Source organism: Leptinotarsa decemlineata, unplaced genomic scaffold (assembly GCF_025532065.1).
Source record: "Leptinotarsa decemlineata unplaced genomic scaffold, Ldec_3_MD MMD2_tig00000251_RagTag_RagTag, whole genome shotgun sequence".
NCBI classification, from domain to species: domain Eukaryota; kingdom Metazoa; phylum Arthropoda; class Insecta; order Coleoptera; family Chrysomelidae; genus Leptinotarsa; species Leptinotarsa decemlineata.
In genome coordinates, this window is record NW_027412547.1 from 11,123,446 (window position 1) to 11,147,374 (window position 23,929).

The 23,929-nt window shown below is 33.3% G+C and overlaps 2 protein-coding genes across 3 annotated transcripts in view; one reads left to right on the top strand and one right to left on the bottom strand.

Annotated features, from left to right (window-relative positions):
• Positions 1 to 4,460, bottom strand: part of Ocrl (Oculocerebrorenal syndrome of Lowe) — a 34,783-nt gene extending 30,323 nt beyond the window's left edge. The window contains exons 1-8 of the mRNA XM_074173696.1: positions 4,442 to 4,460; positions 4,240 to 4,363; positions 3,994 to 4,174; positions 3,806 to 3,940; positions 3,655 to 3,746; positions 3,480 to 3,601; positions 3,262 to 3,432; positions 66 to 228 (exon numbers count right to left, since the gene is read on the bottom strand). Of these exons, the coding sequence (XP_074029797.1) occupies positions 66 to 228; positions 3,262 to 3,432; positions 3,480 to 3,601; positions 3,655 to 3,746; positions 3,806 to 3,940; positions 3,994 to 4,174; positions 4,240 to 4,311 (936 nt within the window). The 5' untranslated portion in view covers positions 4,312 to 4,363; positions 4,442 to 4,460. The remainder of the gene's footprint in view (positions 1 to 65; positions 229 to 3,261; positions 3,433 to 3,479; positions 3,602 to 3,654; positions 3,747 to 3,805; positions 3,941 to 3,993; positions 4,175 to 4,239; positions 4,364 to 4,441) is intronic.
• A 6,278-nt stretch (positions 4,461 to 10,738) lies between these two features.
• On the top strand, positions 10,739 to 11,671 carry nenya. 2 transcript variants are annotated; one of them, XM_023165618.2, is made up of 4 exons: positions 10,739 to 10,999; positions 11,054 to 11,172; positions 11,241 to 11,387; positions 11,444 to 11,671. In XM_023165618.2, the coding sequence occupies exons 1-4, from the start codon at positions 10,888 to 10,890 to the stop codon at positions 11,654 to 11,656; spliced, it is 591 nt and encodes a 196-aa protein (XP_023021386.1). In that variant the 5' UTR covers positions 10,739 to 10,887; the 3' UTR covers positions 11,657 to 11,671. The 2 variants fall into 2 exon arrangements, with proteins under 2 accessions (XP_023021386.1, XP_023021385.1); XM_023165617.2 differs by having other exon boundaries at positions 10,748 to 10,999; positions 11,051 to 11,172.
• The last annotated feature ends 12,258 nt before the right edge of the window (positions 11,672 to 23,929 follow it).

The following is a 23,929-nucleotide window of genomic DNA, read 5'->3' on the forward strand; positions in this document are numbered from 1 at the left end:
ATAAAACTAAGGATTGAAGAATCATGTCAAATTGTTCATTACTGCATTAGCAACAGAAATATTACCATTTTTCCCAATAATCCAGTACCAACTGTGTCAACGGAAATATTTTTAACATAATGGTAGTGCTGACTATTCACCATGACCACTAACTGCATTCCCACAAGTCTAGCCAATCCTACCAATTTATATTTTGCTTTGGGATGTACTCCTTCTAGCACATATTTGCTGAAAGAAAAATAACAGTGAATGAAAGATGTAGTAATTGTGTACATTTCCAATTTTTTGACAATATCCCCTTTGAACATCATGTTCATTAGAAAAATATATTTTTACAGATAAATCTGAATGAATAGATCATAACCATTAACATAATAAGAAACGGGTTATTGAAATTCCACCTTCGTGTTCATAAAAATATATTAACCAACAAAATGAACCACACTGTTTTTTAATTTTTGAGGATTGAGAAGATCAAGAAAATATGTTTTCATTAACAACCTCAGGAGCTGACGAAATATGAAGTGCATTTTAGCATGAATCTGCAACCCCTGCCCCCTGCAGCCGGGGCATTAAAATACCCCTGCCGGATAAGGTGTCACCTGTGTTGGTGAGAATCCTACTGAATGACACCTCATTTTGAAGTGCTCAAAAATAAATAATAATAATAATTCATCAAAAAAAAATACTTGTGTTTTTTGTCCGAAAATTTATTCAATCATTTTCGATATCTCAATATTGACAAATATTTTTTATAAAACAGCACTGACTCAAACTGCCGAAAACAATCTTATGAAAGACAAAATCATGCGATTCACAATATGCAAAAATGTTGTACTACCCAAAATCCAAAAAACAATTTGCTCTAAAATGTATTGTCATTATCAATATATTGGTTAATGTTTTTTGGGTATATAACCTTCCAGGAAGTCTACGGGTTTTGATATGATTTCAGTAAAAGTTGTCAAACTAGTGAAATATGAATGAATTCCCACCATGAAAAAAATTATCGATACATCTTTTGAAATAGATATATTTCTCAAATCGTGTAAAATAGTAAAAATTTCACCTTTATTCAAAAATGGAGATACCAATGAAACATTTAATTATCGGCCAATTTTCATTCTTCCTATTCTATCAAAAAACATTGAAAAATTAATGAATGAACAATAGTTTATTACAATATTTTGAAAGTATTGATTTTCTCTTTATAGTAGACAATATGAATTTTGCAGAACAAGTGATACAGAGTCAGCTGTATTTTGGATATAGTTTCCAAAATTCAACTTCAATTAGATTTAAATAATGTTTATGGTATGTTATCATTTGATTTGCGGAAGGCATTCGATACAATAAATTTCTTGAGGTTCGTTAGCGGTAGATTCGAATACTTTTCGTTGAACTTTCAACATGTTTTGCTGATGATTTCATCACACTGTCCAAAAATAATGAACAAATTTATAAGAACTTCGTTTGAATAGTTTTGTTCCATCATTTAAAAGGTATTTGAAACTTCTGAAGTGACGAAAATGTCAATGTTATCAGGAGAATGTCACAACATTACTGTCAAATAGTAATCATGGCCTTCTTACAAAAGACCGAATGGGAATACCATTCTGAAGGGACATTTTCACAAATAAATAATAAGTCCGAATCTTGACTAGTTTGGTATACGCATGATTTATATAGAAAGAACTGTATTTTTTTACCACCCTGTATTGAAGTAACAAAGATTACGCTGAAGTGAGGGAAGCCTCCAAGTATCACCTACCTTCAAATCAAATTTCGGTACCACAGTATTCCTTAACTCAAAGTTATCAGCATTTTTAGAGGTCACGATTTCTGAAGAACTTAATTTATATTTCGAAAACGGTAACAGGTAGTTATAAGAAAATATCAAGAAAAGTTGTCGGGTAATTGTAGATTCCAACAATAATATTATATACAGGATGTTCCATTTGAAAAATCGAAGTTGCAACTACATTTTTATGGAAGTGGCAACGCCGCATTGTCGAAAATATTTTAGTTGAATAGAGAATATCCGAATATTCTCCCCAATAAATTTTAAAAGTCATCCGTTGTCTAGTTCACCAGAAACGTAAACAAAGCCTGTAAACAAAGTTCACCCCAAAAAGTTACTGCTTAATATAAACCACTAAAGAATCCAATTAGTCAGTAACTTGTTGTATTCATTAATATTGCCTGCAAATTGAAAAAATTGATTGAAAAAATTTAAATACTTATACTTAGCTTTCTTTAGTGGTCGACGTTTCGGAAAACAATCTTTTTTCGTTTTCAAAACCTAAAATTCACTTTAAAACTTTTGTCACAAATTGTGAATAGCTTTAATTCTTTTGACATATGATGAAGAAGAGAATGTCCAGATGTCATATGTGATAGTCTACATGAATACATATACTGGATGTTTTTTGAGAATTCAGTTAAGATTCGTATTTCTGTTTTCATCCTCTCTTCTTAGTAATGGCAACCAGGTACGATCCATTTCCACAAAGCTATTTGAAATAACTACACTTCTTACCTGCTAAAAGAATATATGCGAATTCTTTGACTTTTCTCACTTTTTAATGAGCTTCTTTAGTGATAATTTTTGTCTCTGACTAATTAGACTCTTCAGTGATTTATATTACACAGTACATTTTTGAGGTGAACTATTCAGTTTGCCTTTTATTACACTTCAGCAGGATATAAAAAAAATGTAATTTTTTTAGGAATAAATATCTAACTAATTTATATGTGTGTATAGGTTCTATAATGTTCAAACTATTCGACTGTTCATACTATCTTTTTGAATACGTAAAATTATGTATTTATTTGTCATTGTGGGTGATTTGTCATTGTGTAATTTTTGGTTTTTATTTTGTTTTTCAACCTGTGTTCAACCTTGCATTAATAAATAATTAGAAATATAATGTTATTATACTTCTTTAACCATTACATTGGAATGACAACAAGTAACTTTATTTGGAAATGGAATGTAGACCCCATTTTGGAAAATGAGGCTTAGTTAAAAAAATAACAAGGATCAAAAAGAAATACAACAAATTTGAGAAGAAGTTTATATATAGTTAACATTTATTTGTGTCTGGTATGAATTGCATGGAAACCTAATTTTTATATGTAAGTTGTTATATTTTGGAAGTTGATAGGTAATTGTAAGTAGTGCTTTTACCACCAACTGGTCTCAAAATAAAGTTTTCTCTAAATAAATTTTTTTGTCAAAATTATTTTCAAAGTACTTACTACCATTCTGCTTCACGGGGTGTATCATTGAAAAGAAATGCTTCTTTACTCAAATCAATTTCTTGGAATCCTACAGCATAAAGATCAGGAGGATTTTCATCGCTACTCAACCATGACCGTAATGAAACTGACGGGGGTTGGCCATTGACATTCCAGGTGCCAACAAATATCCTGCAAAAACTTTCTCCAGATGTGTCAACAAAATATGGGCTACTTACGAAAACTCTTGTTTTTGTGTAAAGTCTGGTTCTTTCAATTTGAGCTGATATTTCAACATAGATTCTCGATTAATTGAAGTTTGACCTTGAGCAATATGTTGTCTAGCTATTGGTAAGTCAGCCTGTAAAGAAAAGATTCTATGATCTCTGAAGTTTTTTTATTTCCTTTACATACCTGATCATCAGAATTTACAGTACGATTTGAATTATTCATGGTTCCTATGTACTTATCCAACCAAACAAATACTGGTTTGTTATATAGGGAAACTGAAATTGAAAATAACATAGGTAAATGATGAACTATTGATGGTTCATATAATGATTACCTTCTTTTGAGCGAATTACCTCTGAGGCAAAATTAGAGCTTTCTACACCTATCTCAATTTTGAATGCACGCTTAATTTTTTTATAGATAATAATGAAAATAATATGGCTCTGGCTATCTTCTATAGGTTCAGTATCTGCAATACAGAAAATGACAAATGCAAAATGGATGTTTTCAATATAATGTTACCACAAGAAAAAAATTCATCTACTGGAATAACGGTTTCAATGGAAAGATCAGAAATGCTTGACGGTTTTTTTCTGGCTGAAATCAATATAAATAATGCAAAAGATTTATTATATTCCACTAATGCTAAAATCCTGTTTTCATCGCACCAGTTGTCACCAAGAGTAGATACATTAAGATGAATCTGTATTTTGTTGAGGGTATTAAAAAAAAAGAGTTTGTGAAAATGGTTCTATTTCAAAAGGATACACTCCTAACTACCTCAGCAGACAAAAATTTTGCCTGCACAATATTAACAACATCTCGATGAACAGATAACATAATAATCCTGCTTTATCACAATTAGTCCATATTAAGATAATTTATTTTAACCCTACAATAATCAGATTTCAAGTTGAAATAAAAATTTGTAATTCTTCAAATTTCGTTTGAAAACGTCAAAAATCCTAACCTTACTTTACATTAGTTGAGTCATTTGTCATAAAATTCAACCAACAACAACCACTGGCCACTGGCTGCGTACAAAGAACAAAAAATTGGAGTGCGCATGCTGAAGATTGCGAAGTAAAACGCTTTTTAAATCAATTATAGGATATATTTCTTTGTCAAATATTTTTAGTTCCTTGTTACAGATTATATATTATCATTTATTAATTTCGGAATAGTAAATTCATGTTCATATCAGTTGGCTGTGAATGACATATGTTAAAAAATTCTTAAAAAAAGTCAAAACGCATAAAAAGTATAGATTGGTTTCATCTTGAAAAATAAATAAGTATAAAAGGAAATTACATGATCTTTTAACTGCATTAGATAAAATATAAATATAGTGTATACAGCCCACAAATAAATACTAAGAAGAAAACGTGTCTGAATATCTGAGAAGATGAATTTTACTAGTTCGGATTTCCATTGTCTAATATTATATAATATGATTTGAAATCTCTTCAAATAAAATAAAAAGTCAAATTGAATAACTGAAAATAACAATTTTATTGAGCAATAAATACATTAAAACGAAAATAATCAAAAAAATTGAATAAAAAATTAAAAAGATTCCAAACCAAGTTACTTTCGACGTTTCGATTGTTAGTATCCACAATCGTCTTCGGGTGATGACTCCGAGAGTTGACAGTTTTTCTGCTTGATTGAAGGTTTTTATATATATATTGCGTAGGTATCTCTACGCTAGCTTTGCTGAAATGCCTCAAATGCGAATAGCAGAGCATGTTTAGACTTCTCAACATAACATCCAGCACTCCCAAACTTATATCATCCACAGGGAAGAACACTGGTTCGAAAGGAAGTTCAAAGAAGCTGCATATATGTTGTCCAACGACGCATTCAGCCAAGCTACCGTAGAAATATGCAACATATGGAAAACTTCAATCAAGCGGAAAACTGTCAACTCCTACTAAACCGGTGAAGCGGAGAAAGGGAAGAGGGGATAGGTGAAAGCGCTCGAATGACCTATAAATAATAGTAATCTCTTGAAGGATTAGTCCAGTCATCATCCGAAGACGAATGTGGATACTGACAATCTGAACGTCGTGAAGTAACTTGGTTTGAAATTTTCATAATTTTCATTCTATTTTCCATTGTTCAATTTTTTTATTAATGAGGGCTCAAAATGTATCAATATGAAACTTTCTGGAGTTCATCAAGGGGCAAAAATCTTTCAAATGAGAGTTTTGAGAACAGTAACAGACTTGTCTTCACGTTCTCAAATCATCATAGTGGATAATTTCAGAAAGTATGTAAGACCTCGTTAGTCCTTAGCTCGCACAAGTTTCTCAACTTCTGAGAGTTGTCGTTCGTATGGGGGCGGCAGCTGATTAACGGAAAAACAGATTTTTTAAAAACAGATATACATTCTCAGGGACTACCTATTCAGGATATAGTAGATGCATAGCCTACTGTTTTCATAGGTCAGGACAGTATTCATTTGATAGTAGCAAGGAAAGATTATCAGGTGCCTGAAAAATAGTGTTGCTATTAAAACTAGTTTGGGATGAGTTATCTATGGCAATTCCTCAGAATGTGATTAAAATGTACACAACTTTCACATTTGTTCTTGCGATAACAATTATGAGCTGAATCGTCTTGTCAGGGAATCTTCCACTACCGAATCAGTTGTCGTTTCCGTTAATAATATCATTTTCGTGATCCCATACTGTTATTTTGATTTAACCGTATTCAGATGACAATTGAAAAGCCTCCGCCCGTTAAGATTTTGTAACGGCCGGAGGACGTCAAGAGCAACCATGTATGATCATCTGCTTCCAACAAAAACTTAGTTACTTCTTCTTCAGACGAAATTTTTGCTTTCTTTGGTGTGTATCCATCAGATTTTCGTCTCAAGAACAAAAATAATTTTATAAATCTCAAAATACAATTTCTGTACTTTAATATGGAGTACGATTTAAAAAACTAACCTTGAAATGTCAATGTTGTTATAAACTTTCAAAGCAAGTATATGTGGTTTGTGCTTTCCTAGGAATCAAAATGTAATCTCTCAGCAGGATTACGAAAAGTCTTGAACGACACACGACCGATACGCAAATAACGGATTCGGTTATTATACAGTATTCAATCTCATCCGTTTTTGCTACATATCAAACTTGTAACGTTAATAACTATATTGATATTGCTCACAGAAGATCTCTTGATATTTGGAATGAAACTAAAGTTTATTTAGAAGATGGAAAATACTACCTTCTTACCTTTCAATGTGCGATTCCTAGCACAGGTTTGACAATCGGTAGTGAAAAATCAATCATATCCGGCCTCGCGGCTCGAACTACCTGACGGTCGATTGAAAGAATGGAAACAGTGGAACAAACCACTCATGACAACCCAACCAGCAACCGTCTCACCACCAATATTTCATAGAGTGAAAATTCGCAAGGAGAAGAGATGTGCGAAGGAGTTTTCTTTGGCGAAATGGCGAGCAACATAGGCAGGTAGATGAATACGAGTTACAAGTGATGATGTTCGGTGTTTTTGTTCCGCACAATATGTTAAAAATGACTGATGAAGCAACAAGGATCACAAATTCATCAAATACTGACGCAAATTGCAATAGTTGTTGGAATTTGAATGATTTATTACCAGGCTTCGATTTTTCAAATTTTCATCTTGATGATGAAAATGAGAGAAAACCCGCCGAATATTTTGTTGGTTTCAATATTTCATACTTTGACTACCTTCCAGAAGCACACTGGTTTTCCAAATGGTGAATCCCTCAGAGAAGTGCAGCATTGATATACGATTGCTATATGAGGTTTTGCAGACTTCTTCTATAAGCATCCTTTTGGGAAAACAGATATTTTTTCTGGAGAATTAACTATCGAGGAAATAGATGATGTGAAGGGATTTTATCTCAAAAAAATTCATTAGGAGAACTTTGGCAAGGAAATTAAATTACTGAAAGCAAAAGGTCAGCGTTCATTGATGATAATGGACTTCTGTAAATGCAAACTAGAATCACCCAGACTCTTTTTATGGGTGAACCGATGAAGAAACCTGTAATTTTAGATCCCAAAAATGCTATTGTTAATCTGATATACGTTAGAATTTTGGAGGACAAGCTATGAAAAATACTTTTTATAAGTGTCAAATACACCGAAGATGGAAAGTTTGCCAATTATGTGCCACTCATCAGGCTTGAAAGTATTTATTTACACTGGTATTGATTTTTTCGTGCCCTTGTATGTCACGGTTGGGAGGCACAAACGAAAACGGTGGGGAGTTTCTTCACTTGTATGACAATTTGTGCAATACATTTGAAAATGGGAGACTCCCTTACTGCTGACGGTATAATCATGACCATAAGAAAGATGATATTCCGCCGGGGTCCAATCACACGCCTTTCTTCAGATAATGGCACATATTTCAAAGAAGCTTATGAAGAATTTTTGAAATTGTATCTTGAACTTGATCACCGTGAGAAAAGGTTAATATGCTCAGTCGAGAAAATTTTGGAAGTTAGGAGCTTCAAACAAGAAATCTCCTAGTAACTTTGTTTTGTGTTAATCAAGTCACTAGTATGGTGAAATTTTTTGACAGTACCTTAGGTGACAATAAGTAGTACCTATCATGAAATTGTTTTTGCGCGCAAACACGTTTGTATCATCAACAAATTATTTTAGCGCGCAAACACGTTTGTATCAGCACATATACCATCAAGTAAATATGAAAAACTCTAAATTAGCTGAAATGCATTTTGTTCATGTTGCGGAAAGGCTGCAGGAGCGCGTTGATAGCAATTTTCCAACAAGTACCCGAAAGTCATTTGCACAGTTCAATGTCAGTCATCGAAGTGTTTGGAAGGTTTTGTATACAACCTTATTGTATCCATACCACAAACAACGGGTGCAGGCACTGTTACCGCGAGATTTTCCTACACGATTGGATTTTTGTCAGTGGTTCCTTCAAAGAATTGTACTTGTGAAGTTTTATCCACAAATGAGGCAAGTTTTTCAAGGGGTGCCATCATAAACTTTTATAACAATCATTCTTGGGCCTGCGAGAATCCCCATGCTACTGCAGTAAGTGGATTTCAGCAGGCATTTTCTGTGAATGTCAGTGGGAATTTTTGGTGATCAACTCATAGAGCCGCATTTTCTTCCTTCTCGACTCAATGGTGTGGCGTATAGACAAATTGTAAAAGAAACATTGACAGAATAATTGTTAGAGGGTGTATCTTTGCTAATGAGATGGAATATGTGGTTTGTGCACGACGGGGCAACTGATTATTTCAGTATAACCACTCGTGATTATCTTACTGATACTTTTGCTCACTAGTGGATAGGTCGTGGGGGACCTCAACCATGGCCACCTACATCTCTGGACTTGAATTCTCTGGATTATTGTTTTTGGGACACATCCAAAGTTGACTTTTGTCTCCTCTTCATAGTGAGGAATGATAATGGCATTTATACATATATTTTTCAATTGGTTATGACATTTGGCCTGTCTTACGGAATGAGTAAAAATCATAGATATTATAATTTATATAATTTCTCTATATAAAACATTCTGATAGATGGAACAAAAATCATTTCAAAATGTAAACGTTGGTGTTCGCTTAGTGCCTCTGTGAATGGAATGCCAAAGTACGTTGGATCTCTTTATTTTATGAAGAATTAAGAGTGCCGTCAAAGAGTGAATAGAAAATGTTTTTGGGTCAATTTTTTTCACATAGGCAGGAGTCCAAGTGATCACACTGTGGTACGCATCGCGGTTCCCAACAAGAATAATTTCAGTACGTCAATCAATCAGAAAAATGCCAACGTAAGACATTATATTTGTGAAAATCTATCTATCTCATCTTCCATCATCGGAGAAATGTTAAATTAAAAATCTCTATTTGAACTACTCGAAATTAAATGATGGCAAACCGAAGAGAATGTACCTGAAATCAAAGTTCTATAACATTTTTTGGTATTCCCAAATATTACAGAAACAGAAAATAAAATCGAACGTTTCTCCATTTATCTCAATATCTTTAGAATCGAATCTTATATTCCAGATTTGTTTTCGCTGATAGATGATGGTTTTGAATAAAGTACTTTCTTGTTTATTTGAAGCAAAATATATTAAGTTTTGAAAAAAGTATCTACTTGATTCATGATGATATACCAATTTTCCCCACTTCGTGACATTTGTGCCTCTATTCGCATCAAAATTAAAAAAATATATATTTTTGTTTTAGAAGTTATTTCAGAAAATTGTTGGGAAAACAATCTACGTGCTCTTGATTTTATTGTATTTTGGAGTTTTTCGTCTCCTTGAAATGAAAAATTAGGATTGAAAATTCAATTCTAATTGTAATTCAAATTATCACCGCTTCAATATATTTTGCCGCTTGGATTCGTACTGCACAAAATTAAAAATTTTTGGGAAAGAAAAACTATGGCTCTCTACTTCTCTTTCTTTATACAAACAATGCAGGAATTTTCCGAAGGAAGGAAGAAATCAATTGATTTTATATTAATCATAAATATAAATATAGGATACATGATGATGAATACACGATATAATATACATCATTTATATTGTACCTACTAATACATGATCTACTTTTTGAAGTGAAAAAAAAATGTATCTAAAATTTTCAAAAATATTTATATATGTTGTCTTAATCAACAATATACGTTCACTTCTTTACAATTTAAAAAAAATCCATTTTGTGACGTTGTTTTTTATTTTATTGTCTTTTTCCATTAAAAATAAAATAGTGTCTCATTTGATCATGTTTAAAAAAACTGAATTTTGATTCGAATGTCAACTAGTATTTGGCAAAAATAATAAGAAGTATCTATATCTATTCATATGTATCCCGCTACATTTCTGAATAAACGGTCAAAATGACGTCATACGATATTTTTTTTCTGATTGATTCGGCCGTTACTTGATGGATATTTATAGTAATTTCAAAAACTACAATGAACTTTATTTGAAAAAATATAATAACATGTTTAACTAGCACAGTAGCTTTCTCAAGTGTAAGTGAGATTCATACACTTGAGAGAGCTACTGTGGTAGCGAAACATGTAATTATATTTTTTCAAATAAAGTTTGTGGAGACCAAATCGTGAATTGTCGTTTTTGATAAAAAAAAAGTCATACGATACGTTCGAAACAATGATCGGACGAACTCGACTGTCCTTTCGACGTGACCTCACCATGAACGATGAGTAGCCCAGAATGGTAAACCTGAGGGTAAACCCGAACTAATCTGTTTTGAAACAAGAACAACTTGGAACTACGAACAAGTGAAATCTTACACTGAACAAACTGAAACAACTGAAAAGCTTATAGCGTCATCTTTTGGATTTTGCCAAATGTGAAGAGACTGATGAGACGAATTTTAAAATTTTAATTTTTTCGAAAATGAATGACTGGTTGCATTGTAATAAATGTTCCACAAAGTTTCAGCCTCCTATGAAGTTATTTTTGTCAGAATGCGGTCACATATTTTGTGAAAAATGTGGAGAAAATATAAGTAAGTTTGTTATGGCTGAAATTGAAATTTCCTAAATTTAATCATTTTCAGAAGAGTCCAAATGCCTTATATGTGATAAAACATCCAATTTCATTCCTATATCTAAAGATATGGACATAAGTGTACAACAATTTTTCATTCCTCTCGATCTGCAAATTAAAAAATTGTCAGAGGTGAGTATTTTTGAACTAATGAAAGTTTTTGTATGAACGTTGTTTCATTTACACAACCTATTTTTCAGGTGTACAATTTTCAAATGCAACACAGAATGAGAATGTTTCAAACTTTAGCTCAAAAGTATGCCTTTGCTAAAAAAGAATGTATCAATGTCCACAATAAAAATAAAAATTTATTGAGGGAGAACAGAACGTTGAAGAATATGTTGATGGTTTGTGAGATTTTGGAAATTCTCAAGAAATAATTTTGATCTAATCTATATTTCAGTCTGCCACTCGAAATAATAACCTGCCATTCCTAACAAGTACTCCGGCTTTAACCAACGATACTTCTCAAATGGATGATATGTCAGTTGTATCTTCAATACCGCCATTTACCCCAAGTGTGTCATCTAGACCTGGTCACTTACAGAGAATTCAAAACAATGATAGCAACATTAGAGCTTCACATTATCCTCCGGTGAGTACCTATAATAATTGAACTCTAGTAACAGATTACATATTCTGTGAAAAAAGATTTTATTTCAATGAAAGGAATATGAATAGTATTCGATAATAAACTGATGAATGAAGAATGAAAAGAGGTTTACAAATTGAAAAAATGAGAATAAATCAGCATATTTGAAAAAAGAGATGAATATTTTAATATAAGTACCTATATGTACTATATGAGTAGGTGTGTGCATATTTCATGGTTGGTTTCTTCAAATGTTTTTTTTCATATCATTAGAAAATATTTCAGTCCTAGACAGAGTGTTTCTTTTGAACAAGTCATTTCTTACTCTCCGAGTAATACGGATAAGTTATAGTTTTATCTCAACACTTTAAAAATAAAAAACACTTCAGTAGGGTGCATAAAGATCAAAGTAAAAATTATATTTCAGTATATCTATAACTTGCCAAAATTGATGAGATGGTTTATAGGATTATAACAAAATAATAATAATCTGCGTTGAAAAGAGGACATAATATGCCAGTCATGTGTACGAATCGAACGAAAATTTTTAGGAATTAAAATCATTTTTCATCTTATGACACTTATACACCTGAATTTTTATATTTCGAAAATAATTAAGAAAATTTTGTGTTGTAATTTCAACAAGTGCAAGAAACATAAATACGCTGTATTCTCAGTGCATTAGGATTTTTAGTAGGAACTTGAATAACAAGAATATCACTTTTTACCATTCAATTTGTGCTACAAACATTGAAAACAGATATTATTCATAGAAACACTATCGTCCTCAATTGCGTACTTCGCAGTTCCGGAATAGGACACTTGTCTTATTACCCCATCAGCACTGTTCTGGATAACATTACGTTCTATTTTTTCATAACATAATGACTTTGTTACTGGAAGAGGCAAATGCTCTTGTCTCGATGTCATATGTACACACATTCATACGGTTATTTAATCCTAGTTATAAAAATTTTATTTGAATTGAAATGGAAATATTTTTAGAACGTATGAGTTTTTTGGAAAATGGCTTGTTCGTTCGTTTGTATCTAAATGAAAGTTCAGGGTTTGCTCTACATATTTTTATAATTTTCATTGTAGTTATTTTCTTTTTTCCTTTTCTTCGGAAGTTTCCCACATTTTTAATTTGATGTAGGAGTAGACATCCAGAAAGCTCTTTTCCCAATTGTTACCTCTTCATTTCATATGATATTTCTTTGAGTTGAAAACTACAAGAATTTGGTTGAAAGACGATCTCTCAAATCGTTATTGTTGTATTTTCGACAAAATCATTTTACTTACGAGTGATGCTGCAGTGGTGTTTGAATAGGTACTCTTTTGTCTTCCAGAAAGTATTAGAATACTATTCTGATCATTCCCATATTGATTTCAATTTAAGAATGATTAGAATAGTACTTGTCTATTCATCTTTTGATTTTCATGGAATCATTTTCCAGCAGCTTTATATATATATATATATATATATATATATATATATATATATATATATATATATATATATAAATATATATATATATATATATATATATATATATATATATATATATATATATATATATATATATATATATATATATATATATATACAGGGTGTCCCTGGACTTCCTCTTTTCCTCTCGGGAATGTATAGATGGGGTCAAAATATCACCAGTACTTCATATAACTCTTTTTTTCCTAAAAGTCTTCGTAACCAAGTTACGGGCCCTCGAAGTTACAAAATGAAAAATGTTTTTCTTTGATAACTTTTCAAGTGAATATTCAAAATCATCCAAATTTTGGTAATTGACTAAACAAATGAATTCCGTCGATGAGCTTTCATGCAGGAGTCAGTTGTTTTGCTACAAAGTCAGGAACGGACTACCCCCGATGGTCCACACCCCAAAACTTTGAAATGACAGATATTTTTCAATATTTTTCAACAAAATAAGGTTACTTGGACAATTTTATGAATAAAAGTACTCGTGTGGAAAGTCGATCGGAGCAACTAGTCTTGATAAAAATGTAGTTCTACTCGACGACATCAAACCCGCTCGTCCACCATTATTTGAAATGAATAATTATCAAAGCAGAAATAATAATGATAACGTTAATTCAACAACATTTATAACAGGAATAATACAAAGTATGCTAAAATGAAGTCGTAAACAAAAAGTACAGTACCTATATGGAAGTTTAAGTCACAATTGTGATAGCAGATATTTTTTCAAAAGAAATATCAAGTTCTGTAGATTCGTGGTGTTTTTAAACTAACAAGCTACTCTACTATGAAATATCGAATTCATTCCGTATTTTGTATGTACATAATACGTGTGGAATAATCACGTTTCGTGTTGATCAGTTATCTGAATCTCATGAAACTCAACATTCGAATGTTTCAAATTCTTCTTCACAGCTAAACTGTTGAGGAGTTTCACTGATAATTATAATTGTATGGGAGAAATTCTTTAACACGAATCTAAATTTAGCTGAAAAAACGCACATCGGAAAAAATATTTACTATACTAATAAAAAGCAAACGAATGAACTACAAAAACAGCTGCACATGATCAGGTGAAAAATATCCAGGGAATAATTATGTTCCATTTCTTTCACAGATGTTGACAAAAAAACCTTTTAGAAAGTTTTGATAAAAAATGAGAAACTGGAATGCGATTTTGTTTTGTTGAGTGGTGCATTGTCATATGACTATCATTGTATTGTCAATATTCTATAGAATATTTTGAATTTTTTTGATATGGCCGAACAGTTTACATTCAATGAATATGCAGATATGCATGTATTTTATGGACGAGCATTTTGTAATGCTGCAGAAGCTCGTCGTCTGTATTCCGAGCATTTTCCCAATCGAACGGTATATATCGTCAAGAGAAACATTCGAGCGTGTCGATCGCAGCTTGAGGGAGAAGGTATGTAATAATTGATAATTAATTTGAGCACGTTGTTTTATTTCGATATTATTGTAGGTACAGTTTTGCCAAAACGAGGTGGTGAGGGCGCTCCTAGGACTGTACGTACCGTTGTATTGGAGGAAAATATTTTGGAAGCCGTCGCTGATGATCCTTCAATGAGCATCAGAAATCTATCAGAACAGTTCCATACATCCAAGTCCACTATTCATAGAATAATTAGGGAACAACTGCTCCACCCATTTCACATCCAGAAGGTACATGCCATGACACCTCAAGATTTTCCAGCATGACTGAAATATGCCAATTGGTTCATGGATAGGCAAAGAGAGGATATGACTTTTATTAATCGAGTTTTATTCACTGATGAAGCAGGTTTCAGTAGAGATGGAGTTATCAACTCTCATAATCTCCATATATGGGCCGAAGAAAATCCCAATGGGATATTGCAAACCAAACACCAACGGAAATTCAACGTGAATGTTTGGGCTGGTATCATAGGAAACCATCTTATAGGACCATTCGTTCTACAGTACCGATTGAATGGAAAACGTTATTTGGAGTTCATTCAGAACGATTTGAACGGACTTTTGGAACATGTTCCATTGCAAACCCGAAGAGATATGTGGTTTATGCATGATGGCGCTCCTCCTCATTTTAGTTTGATTGTGCGTGACCATCTGAACCATATTTTCCACAATAGATGGATTGGTAGAGGTGGGCCATATTCATGGCCATCGCGGTCTCCGGATTTAAATCCATTGGATTTCTTTCTGTTGGGGCATCTAAAAAGCCTTGTTTACGCTACACCTATTCACACAAGAGATGCATTGTTGAATAGAATAACATTACATTGTGAAGCCATACGAAACGACCCTGGAATGCTATTTCAAGTACAGAGAGGGTGTCTTCGCAGACTAAGAAAATGTATAGAGAGAGAAGGTGGTCATATCGAGCAGTTTCTGTAGCGGATTTTTCATTTCTGTTTGCTCTTGAGGCTCTTGAGTTTCGTTAGTTAAACGTGTTTGCATTATAAAAATTCGTTATGAACATTTTACCTATCATTTCCATTTTCCTTAAAAACTAATATTTTCGAATAATGGTAGACATCTCAGGATAAATGTTGTTGAATTAACGTTATCATTATTATTTCTGCTTTGATAATTATTCATTTCAAATAATGGTGGACGAGCGGGTTTGATGTCGTCGAGTGAAACTACATTTTTATCAAGACTCGTTGCTCCGATCGACTTTCCACACGAGTACTTTTATTCATAAAATTGTCCAAGTAACCTTAATTTGTTGAAAAATATTGAAAAATATCTGTCATTTCAAAGTTTTGGGGTGTGGACCATCGGGGGTAGTCCGTTCCTGACTTTGTAGCAAAACAACTGACTCCTGCATGAAAGCTCATCGAAGGAATTCATTTGTTTAGTCAATTACCAAAATTTGGATGATTTTGAATATTCACTTGAAAAGTTATCAAAGAAAAACATTTTTCATTTTGTAACTTCGAGGGCCCGTTACTTGGTAACGAAGGATTTTAGGAAAAAAAGTTATATGAAGTACTGGTGATATTTTGACCCCATCTATACATCCCCGAGAGGAAAAGAGGAAGTCCAGGGACACCCTGTATATATGAAGGTTATCCAGTATCTTGTTATAGATAAAGAAGTAATTTATCGGACATAGCACTCAAGAAAGTGGGAAACCATAGACACGTGTTTCGGATTAATTACTTCTTTATCTATATCAAGACACTCCATAACCTTAGTATTTGTATTATTTCCTGGACCCGGATGTCACGCAGGTAGCTCTGTGTTGATTTAATTAGTATTCTTGTGAACACAAGATCTATTAACTGAAACCACAAATGTGCGGCTGGCTCCTGCTGGTGGCTCCGTGCATTTGTACTTCTTTCTTCTGGTAACCAAGTGTTGCCCATCCTTACACTTGGCTGCACCATACTGAAGATGGGCCAAAAGCCCGAATAACGTGTCTATGGTTTGCCACTATCTTGAGTGCTATGTCCGATTATAGATAAATAGATGAGTACCTACTACTTTGATCACTCCCATATTGATTTCAATTTAAGAGCCACCGGTAGACAGCTGTTTCAGCTGCGCCAAACGTAATGGCGAGTGATCGCGCGGGTATAAACTCTCCCAAGTAAATTCCTATTGTTTCAATTAAGGTAGCAAATGGAACGTGACTTCTTTGTAATTTTTTTCATATTTCATTCGGTATTATAGGTAGTAGTACAGTTCATTGAAATGTTATATAATGACAGGTTTTTTATTAGGCGATGGATTTTTTTCAGAAACAACACAAATCATTCAGACAATGCTAAACGCCAACAGCATTAGAGGACAAGTAATGATACGCCTCTGTACAGAGAGCATTTCTGTCTTGCAGGAGCTATAGTAGAAGTTAAATTGAAAATGAGTTTGTGCGCATGGGGGAAGGCTTGCTATCACGTTTTGCGCTTGCTGTATATTTTTCATTACTTGTATTTGTAACTAACGTTATTTTAGTTATTGGACGAAACTGCAGTAACGTTAATTACAAATACAAGTGGTAAAAAAACATAGAAAATTTTATTTCTCATTTTTCATTCATTTTTCATTTTACTATGTCAATAAAGTGAAAGTGTTCTTGGAAACTTACCTCAAAGTCATATTACGATCTAAGACGGGATACTGAAATCTCTCTATTCTCTCTTGCTTACGTGGATCGTATGAGGTGTTGCAACATTTTTATTTACCATGTATCATGTATCACAATTTCTGTTCCTTTTTGTATATGTTCCAAATCACTCATTACATCAATCTCGGAAAGACTTCTAATGGCAAATGCGTGTTAACGCCTAAAACTTTCAAAGACTGATATCTCGACAACGAGAAGGAAGTTACTTCGAGAGTGAGCTATTTCCAAAGCTTGATAAAAAAAAGTAAATCAATTTTTGGGGAAACCTCCTCAAAACCATTAAGATAAATAACTCTATGACGACTCAAGCTAAAACATTAGTTGAACACCGCTCTTTAAGAAATTTCAAGTCCTAATTTGTGTTGAATTGGCAAGGAAATTATCAAAAAGGCATTTTATCATTCAGTGTAATATGTTTCCAATGAAATATCAATTTTCAGATAATGTCCTCATCATAAAAACATGTCTGAGTTATTATGTCGTTTCAGGAAAAATTCATTCGCTAATCTAACATTGTTAATGATTGATTGACCAATAAATAATCCGGTATGGTCGTTCGTGCCCGTTGACACCGGTTTGTTATGGCCCTTTATTCGAATATGAACAGATAAAATTTAATTTGATTCGAAATAATTGGAACAATTCAAACGCCTCGTGGATTTTAGGACGATTTCACAAGTGTCTGCTTTGAATCGACGAATATTGTTACTTCAGCGAATCAGTTGAATAGTAATAGACACCATTATGGAATAATTAAGTACCTGAAATGAATGTCCTTTTTATCGGAAGCCTATCTTTTGTATTTTTGTCTCCAATTTTCAATCTTTGGCTGTGATTTCCCTTCGGTTCTTATAAATAATCATTATTTTTCGTGTTTCACTTCATCAGTGCAAATAATAAAAGGAAAACTTCAATAAAACCTTGTTATGTCTCGAGACAGTCTTAAAAGTAAATTGAGATGCGACACAGACGTGCGTACAATCAACGCACTACAAATTATGCAAACGTTGTTGAAATAAAAACGATTATTATTTTTATCAAATTATCTAAGAACAATTCGTTCAGGCCAGTCTCAACTCCCTATACAGTAGGTTAATGGACTGACACCTCTCAGAAAACAACTACTCCCCTGGCTAATACCACGAAGGGCGTTGGATTATATCCGACCGGTGTCAGTACAGGATTCTTCACAGAAGTTATTCCTGCAGATGCTGTTGGCGATACAACTGCCGCAATAGATTTTCAATTATTGGAACACACTTGCAGACCGGTTTCAGTCTGTTTGGCCACTCGTCAGTGCAAGGTAGTGTCTATCATCAACATAAAGTCGATGATTTCCGATAATTGAAAATCGATGTCCTAACACTGTTTCTATCGTATTTGTAATACAATTGTATCATATATCTTTTTTCTCAATTCGTGAAAGCCATATTTCGCCAAAAATTCAATGACTTGTACAAATTGAGAGTAAAATTTAGAAATATTAAAGTCAAAGCCTATTATGATATGAATACATTTTTTTCAATATCTACAATTTCTCTAAAAAGAATGATAACTTTTGATACAACACATCTGCACATCTGGTGCACATCTGGTTCTATTAAAAACAGAAAGAATCCAATGTAGCGCCCATAAGAAAAAAATAAAGTTGGGGATAGTGGCCGGAAGACGAAACGTCGGATAGTAAATCTGGAATCACCATTATTATGTAACAGGGAAAAAGTGGCAATGTGGAAGTGCAATTTATTTTCGAATTCTTCGAAAAATAAAGCCAGAAAAAAATAAAAACCAATTTCTGAAATTTCTGTTTTTTCTGGATATCTCCGGATATACTCGGAATTTCAGAACTTTCTCATTGACATATTAGTCAGGTAAATGCGCAACTATGCCCCAAATGCACCATCTTCGTATCTCTCATAGTTTCCGAGATCCCAATGGTGAGAATCGATTTTAAAACACCCTGTATAATAATTTGAAGCATACGACCTCTTTACTTAGTGACTAATAATTTTATCTGCGTTTAGGTATAAAGTAATGAAAAATTCAAACATTATTAAAGAAATTTTATCAAATCATTAAATGGACATGTAAATGAACTGAATATCAATTTCCATATTAGAAATCCGATTCAACAGAGAAAAAGGATTCCATTCTATTTAGGCATTCAGTAAATTTTTGAATCTATTGATTTTCAAGCATTCCAAAAGATTGATCATATTCGTTCCTCTAACGAATATGATACGTCATAGTGGTGGTTGAACTCATGCCCCTCTGCCAGAAGCGGCTCTTCTGTGTTATTTTGTTCTCTGGTAGAAGGTTCTTCACGTTTGACCCATATAAAGTTTTGGTCAAAAACCACGAAGCAACTTATATACTCTTGATCTTTCCGGCACTGAATATATATGTTTGAAATATGTTTCTCCGTTAACCAGCTCTGTCACACCCCTACGAGCGACAACCCTCAGAAGTTCAAACTTGTGCGAGCTTTCATTGGTTTCAATGAATTTGCTTGAATTATTTTGTTCTGAGAGCTACGTTAGAACTTTCACTTTCAAAAACGTGCGATTTTATTTGTTGGTTAACCAAATTGGGTCAGTGCCCTATGACGCTTATTTTCGTTTCTTGAAGTGAGATAGACCGGTTGAATAGTTGTTATCATAGTTCGTGGGATAGGGCCTGACCAGTGCACACTACGATAAAAAAAAATACTAATATTAATAATAATAATAATGATATAGGGCCTGACCAGCGTACACTACAGTGAAACAAAATTAATAATAATAATAGCCCTAGGAGTGCTATATTATCGTCTACGGCATTGACGAGACACCGGTATTGTCCTACGCTCCGGGGGATATTAAATCCGTTGTGGGAAACGAGAAGTGCCGAATTTATTGGAACTATTCATTCCCCACCCTCAGGTCATACAAGCTAATAAGTCTGATGTAGTCCTTCTCGACCACCAGAGCAAAACGATATTTGTCGTGGAGTTTTCAGCTCCTGGCGAGACGAATATCGTCAGAAAAAAGGAGGAAAAACCGATAAAATATCGAAATTTTCTCTTTGAACTCCGCAGACTCTATCCAGATCACTCTGTCAAGATGGTTGTTCTAATTATTGGAGTCCTTGGTGGAATGATGTTCTCTCTACTCTCGAATCTTAAAATCATACCGGCTTGCTGCACTAAGGCAGAAATCTTAGACACACAGATGCAGAAGAATGTCATTCTTGGCTCACTGCGCTTGGTCAGGGCACATAATTCTCGGACCCAATGATCACTTACCACACCAGCGCACACTACGGTGGAAAAAAAATTATTTCACTTGTTGAACAGTAAGAAAGCATTACAATAAACATTTACATACAGTATAACAAGGAAGTCGTCTATGTATAACTAAAAACAAATATATATATATATATATATATATATATATATATATATATATATATATATATATATATATATATATATATATATATATATATATATATATATATATATATATATATATATATATATATATATATATATATATATATAGACACACACATATATATATATATATATATATATATATATATATATATATATATATATATATATATATATATATATAACAACAAAACATGACAGATACTAAAGTGGACATAATTTTTTTATCGAGAGTAACTATTAAAACTCGTCAACAGTGTAGCAGTTTCTTTCAATGAGATATTTTTTCAATTGTCTTTTGAAAATGCAGATGTTCATTGAGTCCTTAATAGAAACATCTAGCTTGTTATATAGTTTGGGTCCAAGGTATAGGTGACTCTTCTGATAGAGAGAGGTTCGGTGAGAATTCGCTATCAGCAACTATCTAGCTCTATTTGCGTATGGGTGGTCTTGTTGCTTTGCGCAAAATTTTTCTCTATTCTCATATACGTAGAGATACATCTCATATATATACAGACCAGCAACTGTGAATATTTCTAGCTCTTTGTGCTCGATGAACAAACCACAAATTTGTAGTTTGTTATCCAAGGCTATTACTACGTGTTCTATGAAATCATACAAAGCTGTTTCCGTGCTTTTGTTTTGCATGAAACCATGCTAGTTTGTCGAAAGTAGTTCATTTTTGAGAAAAACGATAGTAACTGATTTTTAATATTCATTTCGTATAACTTGGATATACTAGAGAGAAGACTTACTCCTCTATAGTTCTCATAGCTATTTGAGTCTCCTTTTATAACGATTGGGGTAACGATTGCAAATTTTAATTTTTCAGGGAATATTTCTCGTTCCATGGAAATATTTATTAGATAGGTCAAGGGGTAGATTTACCTTGTAACCGTTGTTGACAATTTGTTTGATAAACCTCAGTTCTCTCTGAAAATTATGGTTGTTTCAAAAGATTTGTCCATTTTAATGTCACGTGTTTTTGTAGTTCCATATCTTAATCAATATTTATTATTCAGTGTAGTGGTATATACTGATGGATATATAATTTTGTACTCTTTTCATATGATGTCTTTGAGCAATTTTCGATCAATTTTTCTTTACGAATTAAAATTGAACCAAAGGGCTGCCGAAACAGCCCGAAAAATTAACCAGCCATTTGGCACTGTTCGACGCTGGCTTGCGAAATTTCGTTCCGGAGATTTTAGAAGAGTCTCGAAGTGGTCGAGAAGACTAACTCATCACAATCGATGCATGGTGGAAGAACTGGGCGTCAGCTCCCATACGGTTTATGATGGTTTAAAACGTATTGGAAATAGTCCAAACAAATTTCCACATGAATGCGCATGAGCAATGGGAACAGTTATCAACAGTTCAGCCTCGAGACCAAGAACGATTCGAGATGATTCAAGACAGTTTAGGATCATTTCGCAGTCGAAACCAGAACAGAGGATTCATTGGGAAAGCTTTTTACTACTCTATCACGATACAAAAAAGATGAGGGAATCTTCCAAAGAAAGGAAGGAAGTAATCAATTTGAAAATAAGTAACTCTATACATGGATGTGTAGATCATGCAAAGAAGTAACTTTCAGACACAAACTAAAAGAAAGTCCTCCTGAAACAGCTACTTTCATACAAACATTGAATTACACGAAAGAAAAAAATTATTTCGAAACTGAACACTGAATTATACAGAAGATACTTTTCTTTACTCAGTTTGTATTTCAAACATTCGTTGTGGAACACTGTCATCCTCACTGGTATACATCGATGTTTCGCCGTAAGACACTTGCCCTAAAGCTCTTCAGTACCAAATTGGATAATATTACAGAAAATACACACAATTCATTCATGAATTACGATTTTTGATGTCACGGAATAAGCTTGATCTGCTTATGTAATCGATGACATCGTAATGACATTCATTCACCTATTTGATTTAATCCCAGCCAAGAGGAATCTTATTTGAATTGAAGGAGTTATATTATGTATCGAGATGGAGTAGTAGAAAGCCAAAAACTTTTTTTCCCAAAAATTAATCACTCCTAAAAATATAACCCCTTCAATTCAGAGGATTCATCAATCTGAAATTATCCTCAATAAACCAGAACGCTCTATATCAATTGCGCATGATCCTGATGTCCTAGAACCTGAACCCAGAAAAAACCTGCTATCTTAATTTTATTCAGTTACGGACTAATTGTCTTAGTGGAAAGTATATAATAGCACTTTCGGTGATAGGTGGTTTCCTAGACGGATGTTAGCAGTGACGCTACTATTGAAATTATATAGAGGTAACATTGACAATGATTACTGGTGAAATACCATATATTATTTTGTGTTTTAGAGGTTTACCAACCAGTTGTCCTAGCTTTACAGTCGATTTTATTCCTAGTTTTGTCTCACAGACGGATGCTAGTAGTGGCGCTACTATTTCAATTATAACGAAAGGTAACAGTGTGGTTTTTTGATTATTTTTCATAAAATACCATAGTAAATCATTGTTCGTTTTAGAGATGAGTCATGAAAAGGAACAGGACCGATTGCGAAGGTTATGGAAGGAGATAGAAGATGAAGAAGGCCAAAATAATTTTCCAGACGACCAAGCAGACTCCACTGAGGAAGATTGTGTTCAAGAGCGTTCATAAGATTCCGAGTCGGATCAAGAGTTAGAACCACAGTCAGTAGAAGATCTCGTGAAAGAGTGAGCCGGAACCAAACTTAAAACACATTACTGCACATCAAGACTATATTTTGAATGAAAACGTGAAGTATAGGGAGCCATTTTTTACTGGTAGAGGCAACTTGACGAAATGGAAAAAACATCCACCGTCAAATCAGAGGGTTAAAACTCGAGAAAAAAATATAATCATTCACCTGCCAGGCGTAAAAAAGACCAGTACGCACTTCTTCAAGTCTTCTGGATATTTTGTCATGCTTTTTCACAAATAAAATAATAAATCTGGTTGTTAAATATGCCAACCTATATATTTTCCAGCAACAGTATCCTTGTGAATACCGAACAGAATCTACTACAGATATAATTGAAATCAAAGCATTGCTAGGACTCTTATACCTTTCCGCCGTGCGTAAAAGTAATCATGTGAAAGCAGAAAATTTGTGGAAAACCAACGCCACATCGATTGAAATGTTTAGGCTGACGTTGTCACCGGAACGTTTTTGATTTCTGCTAAGAAATTTGAGATTTGACAATAAGAATACTAGA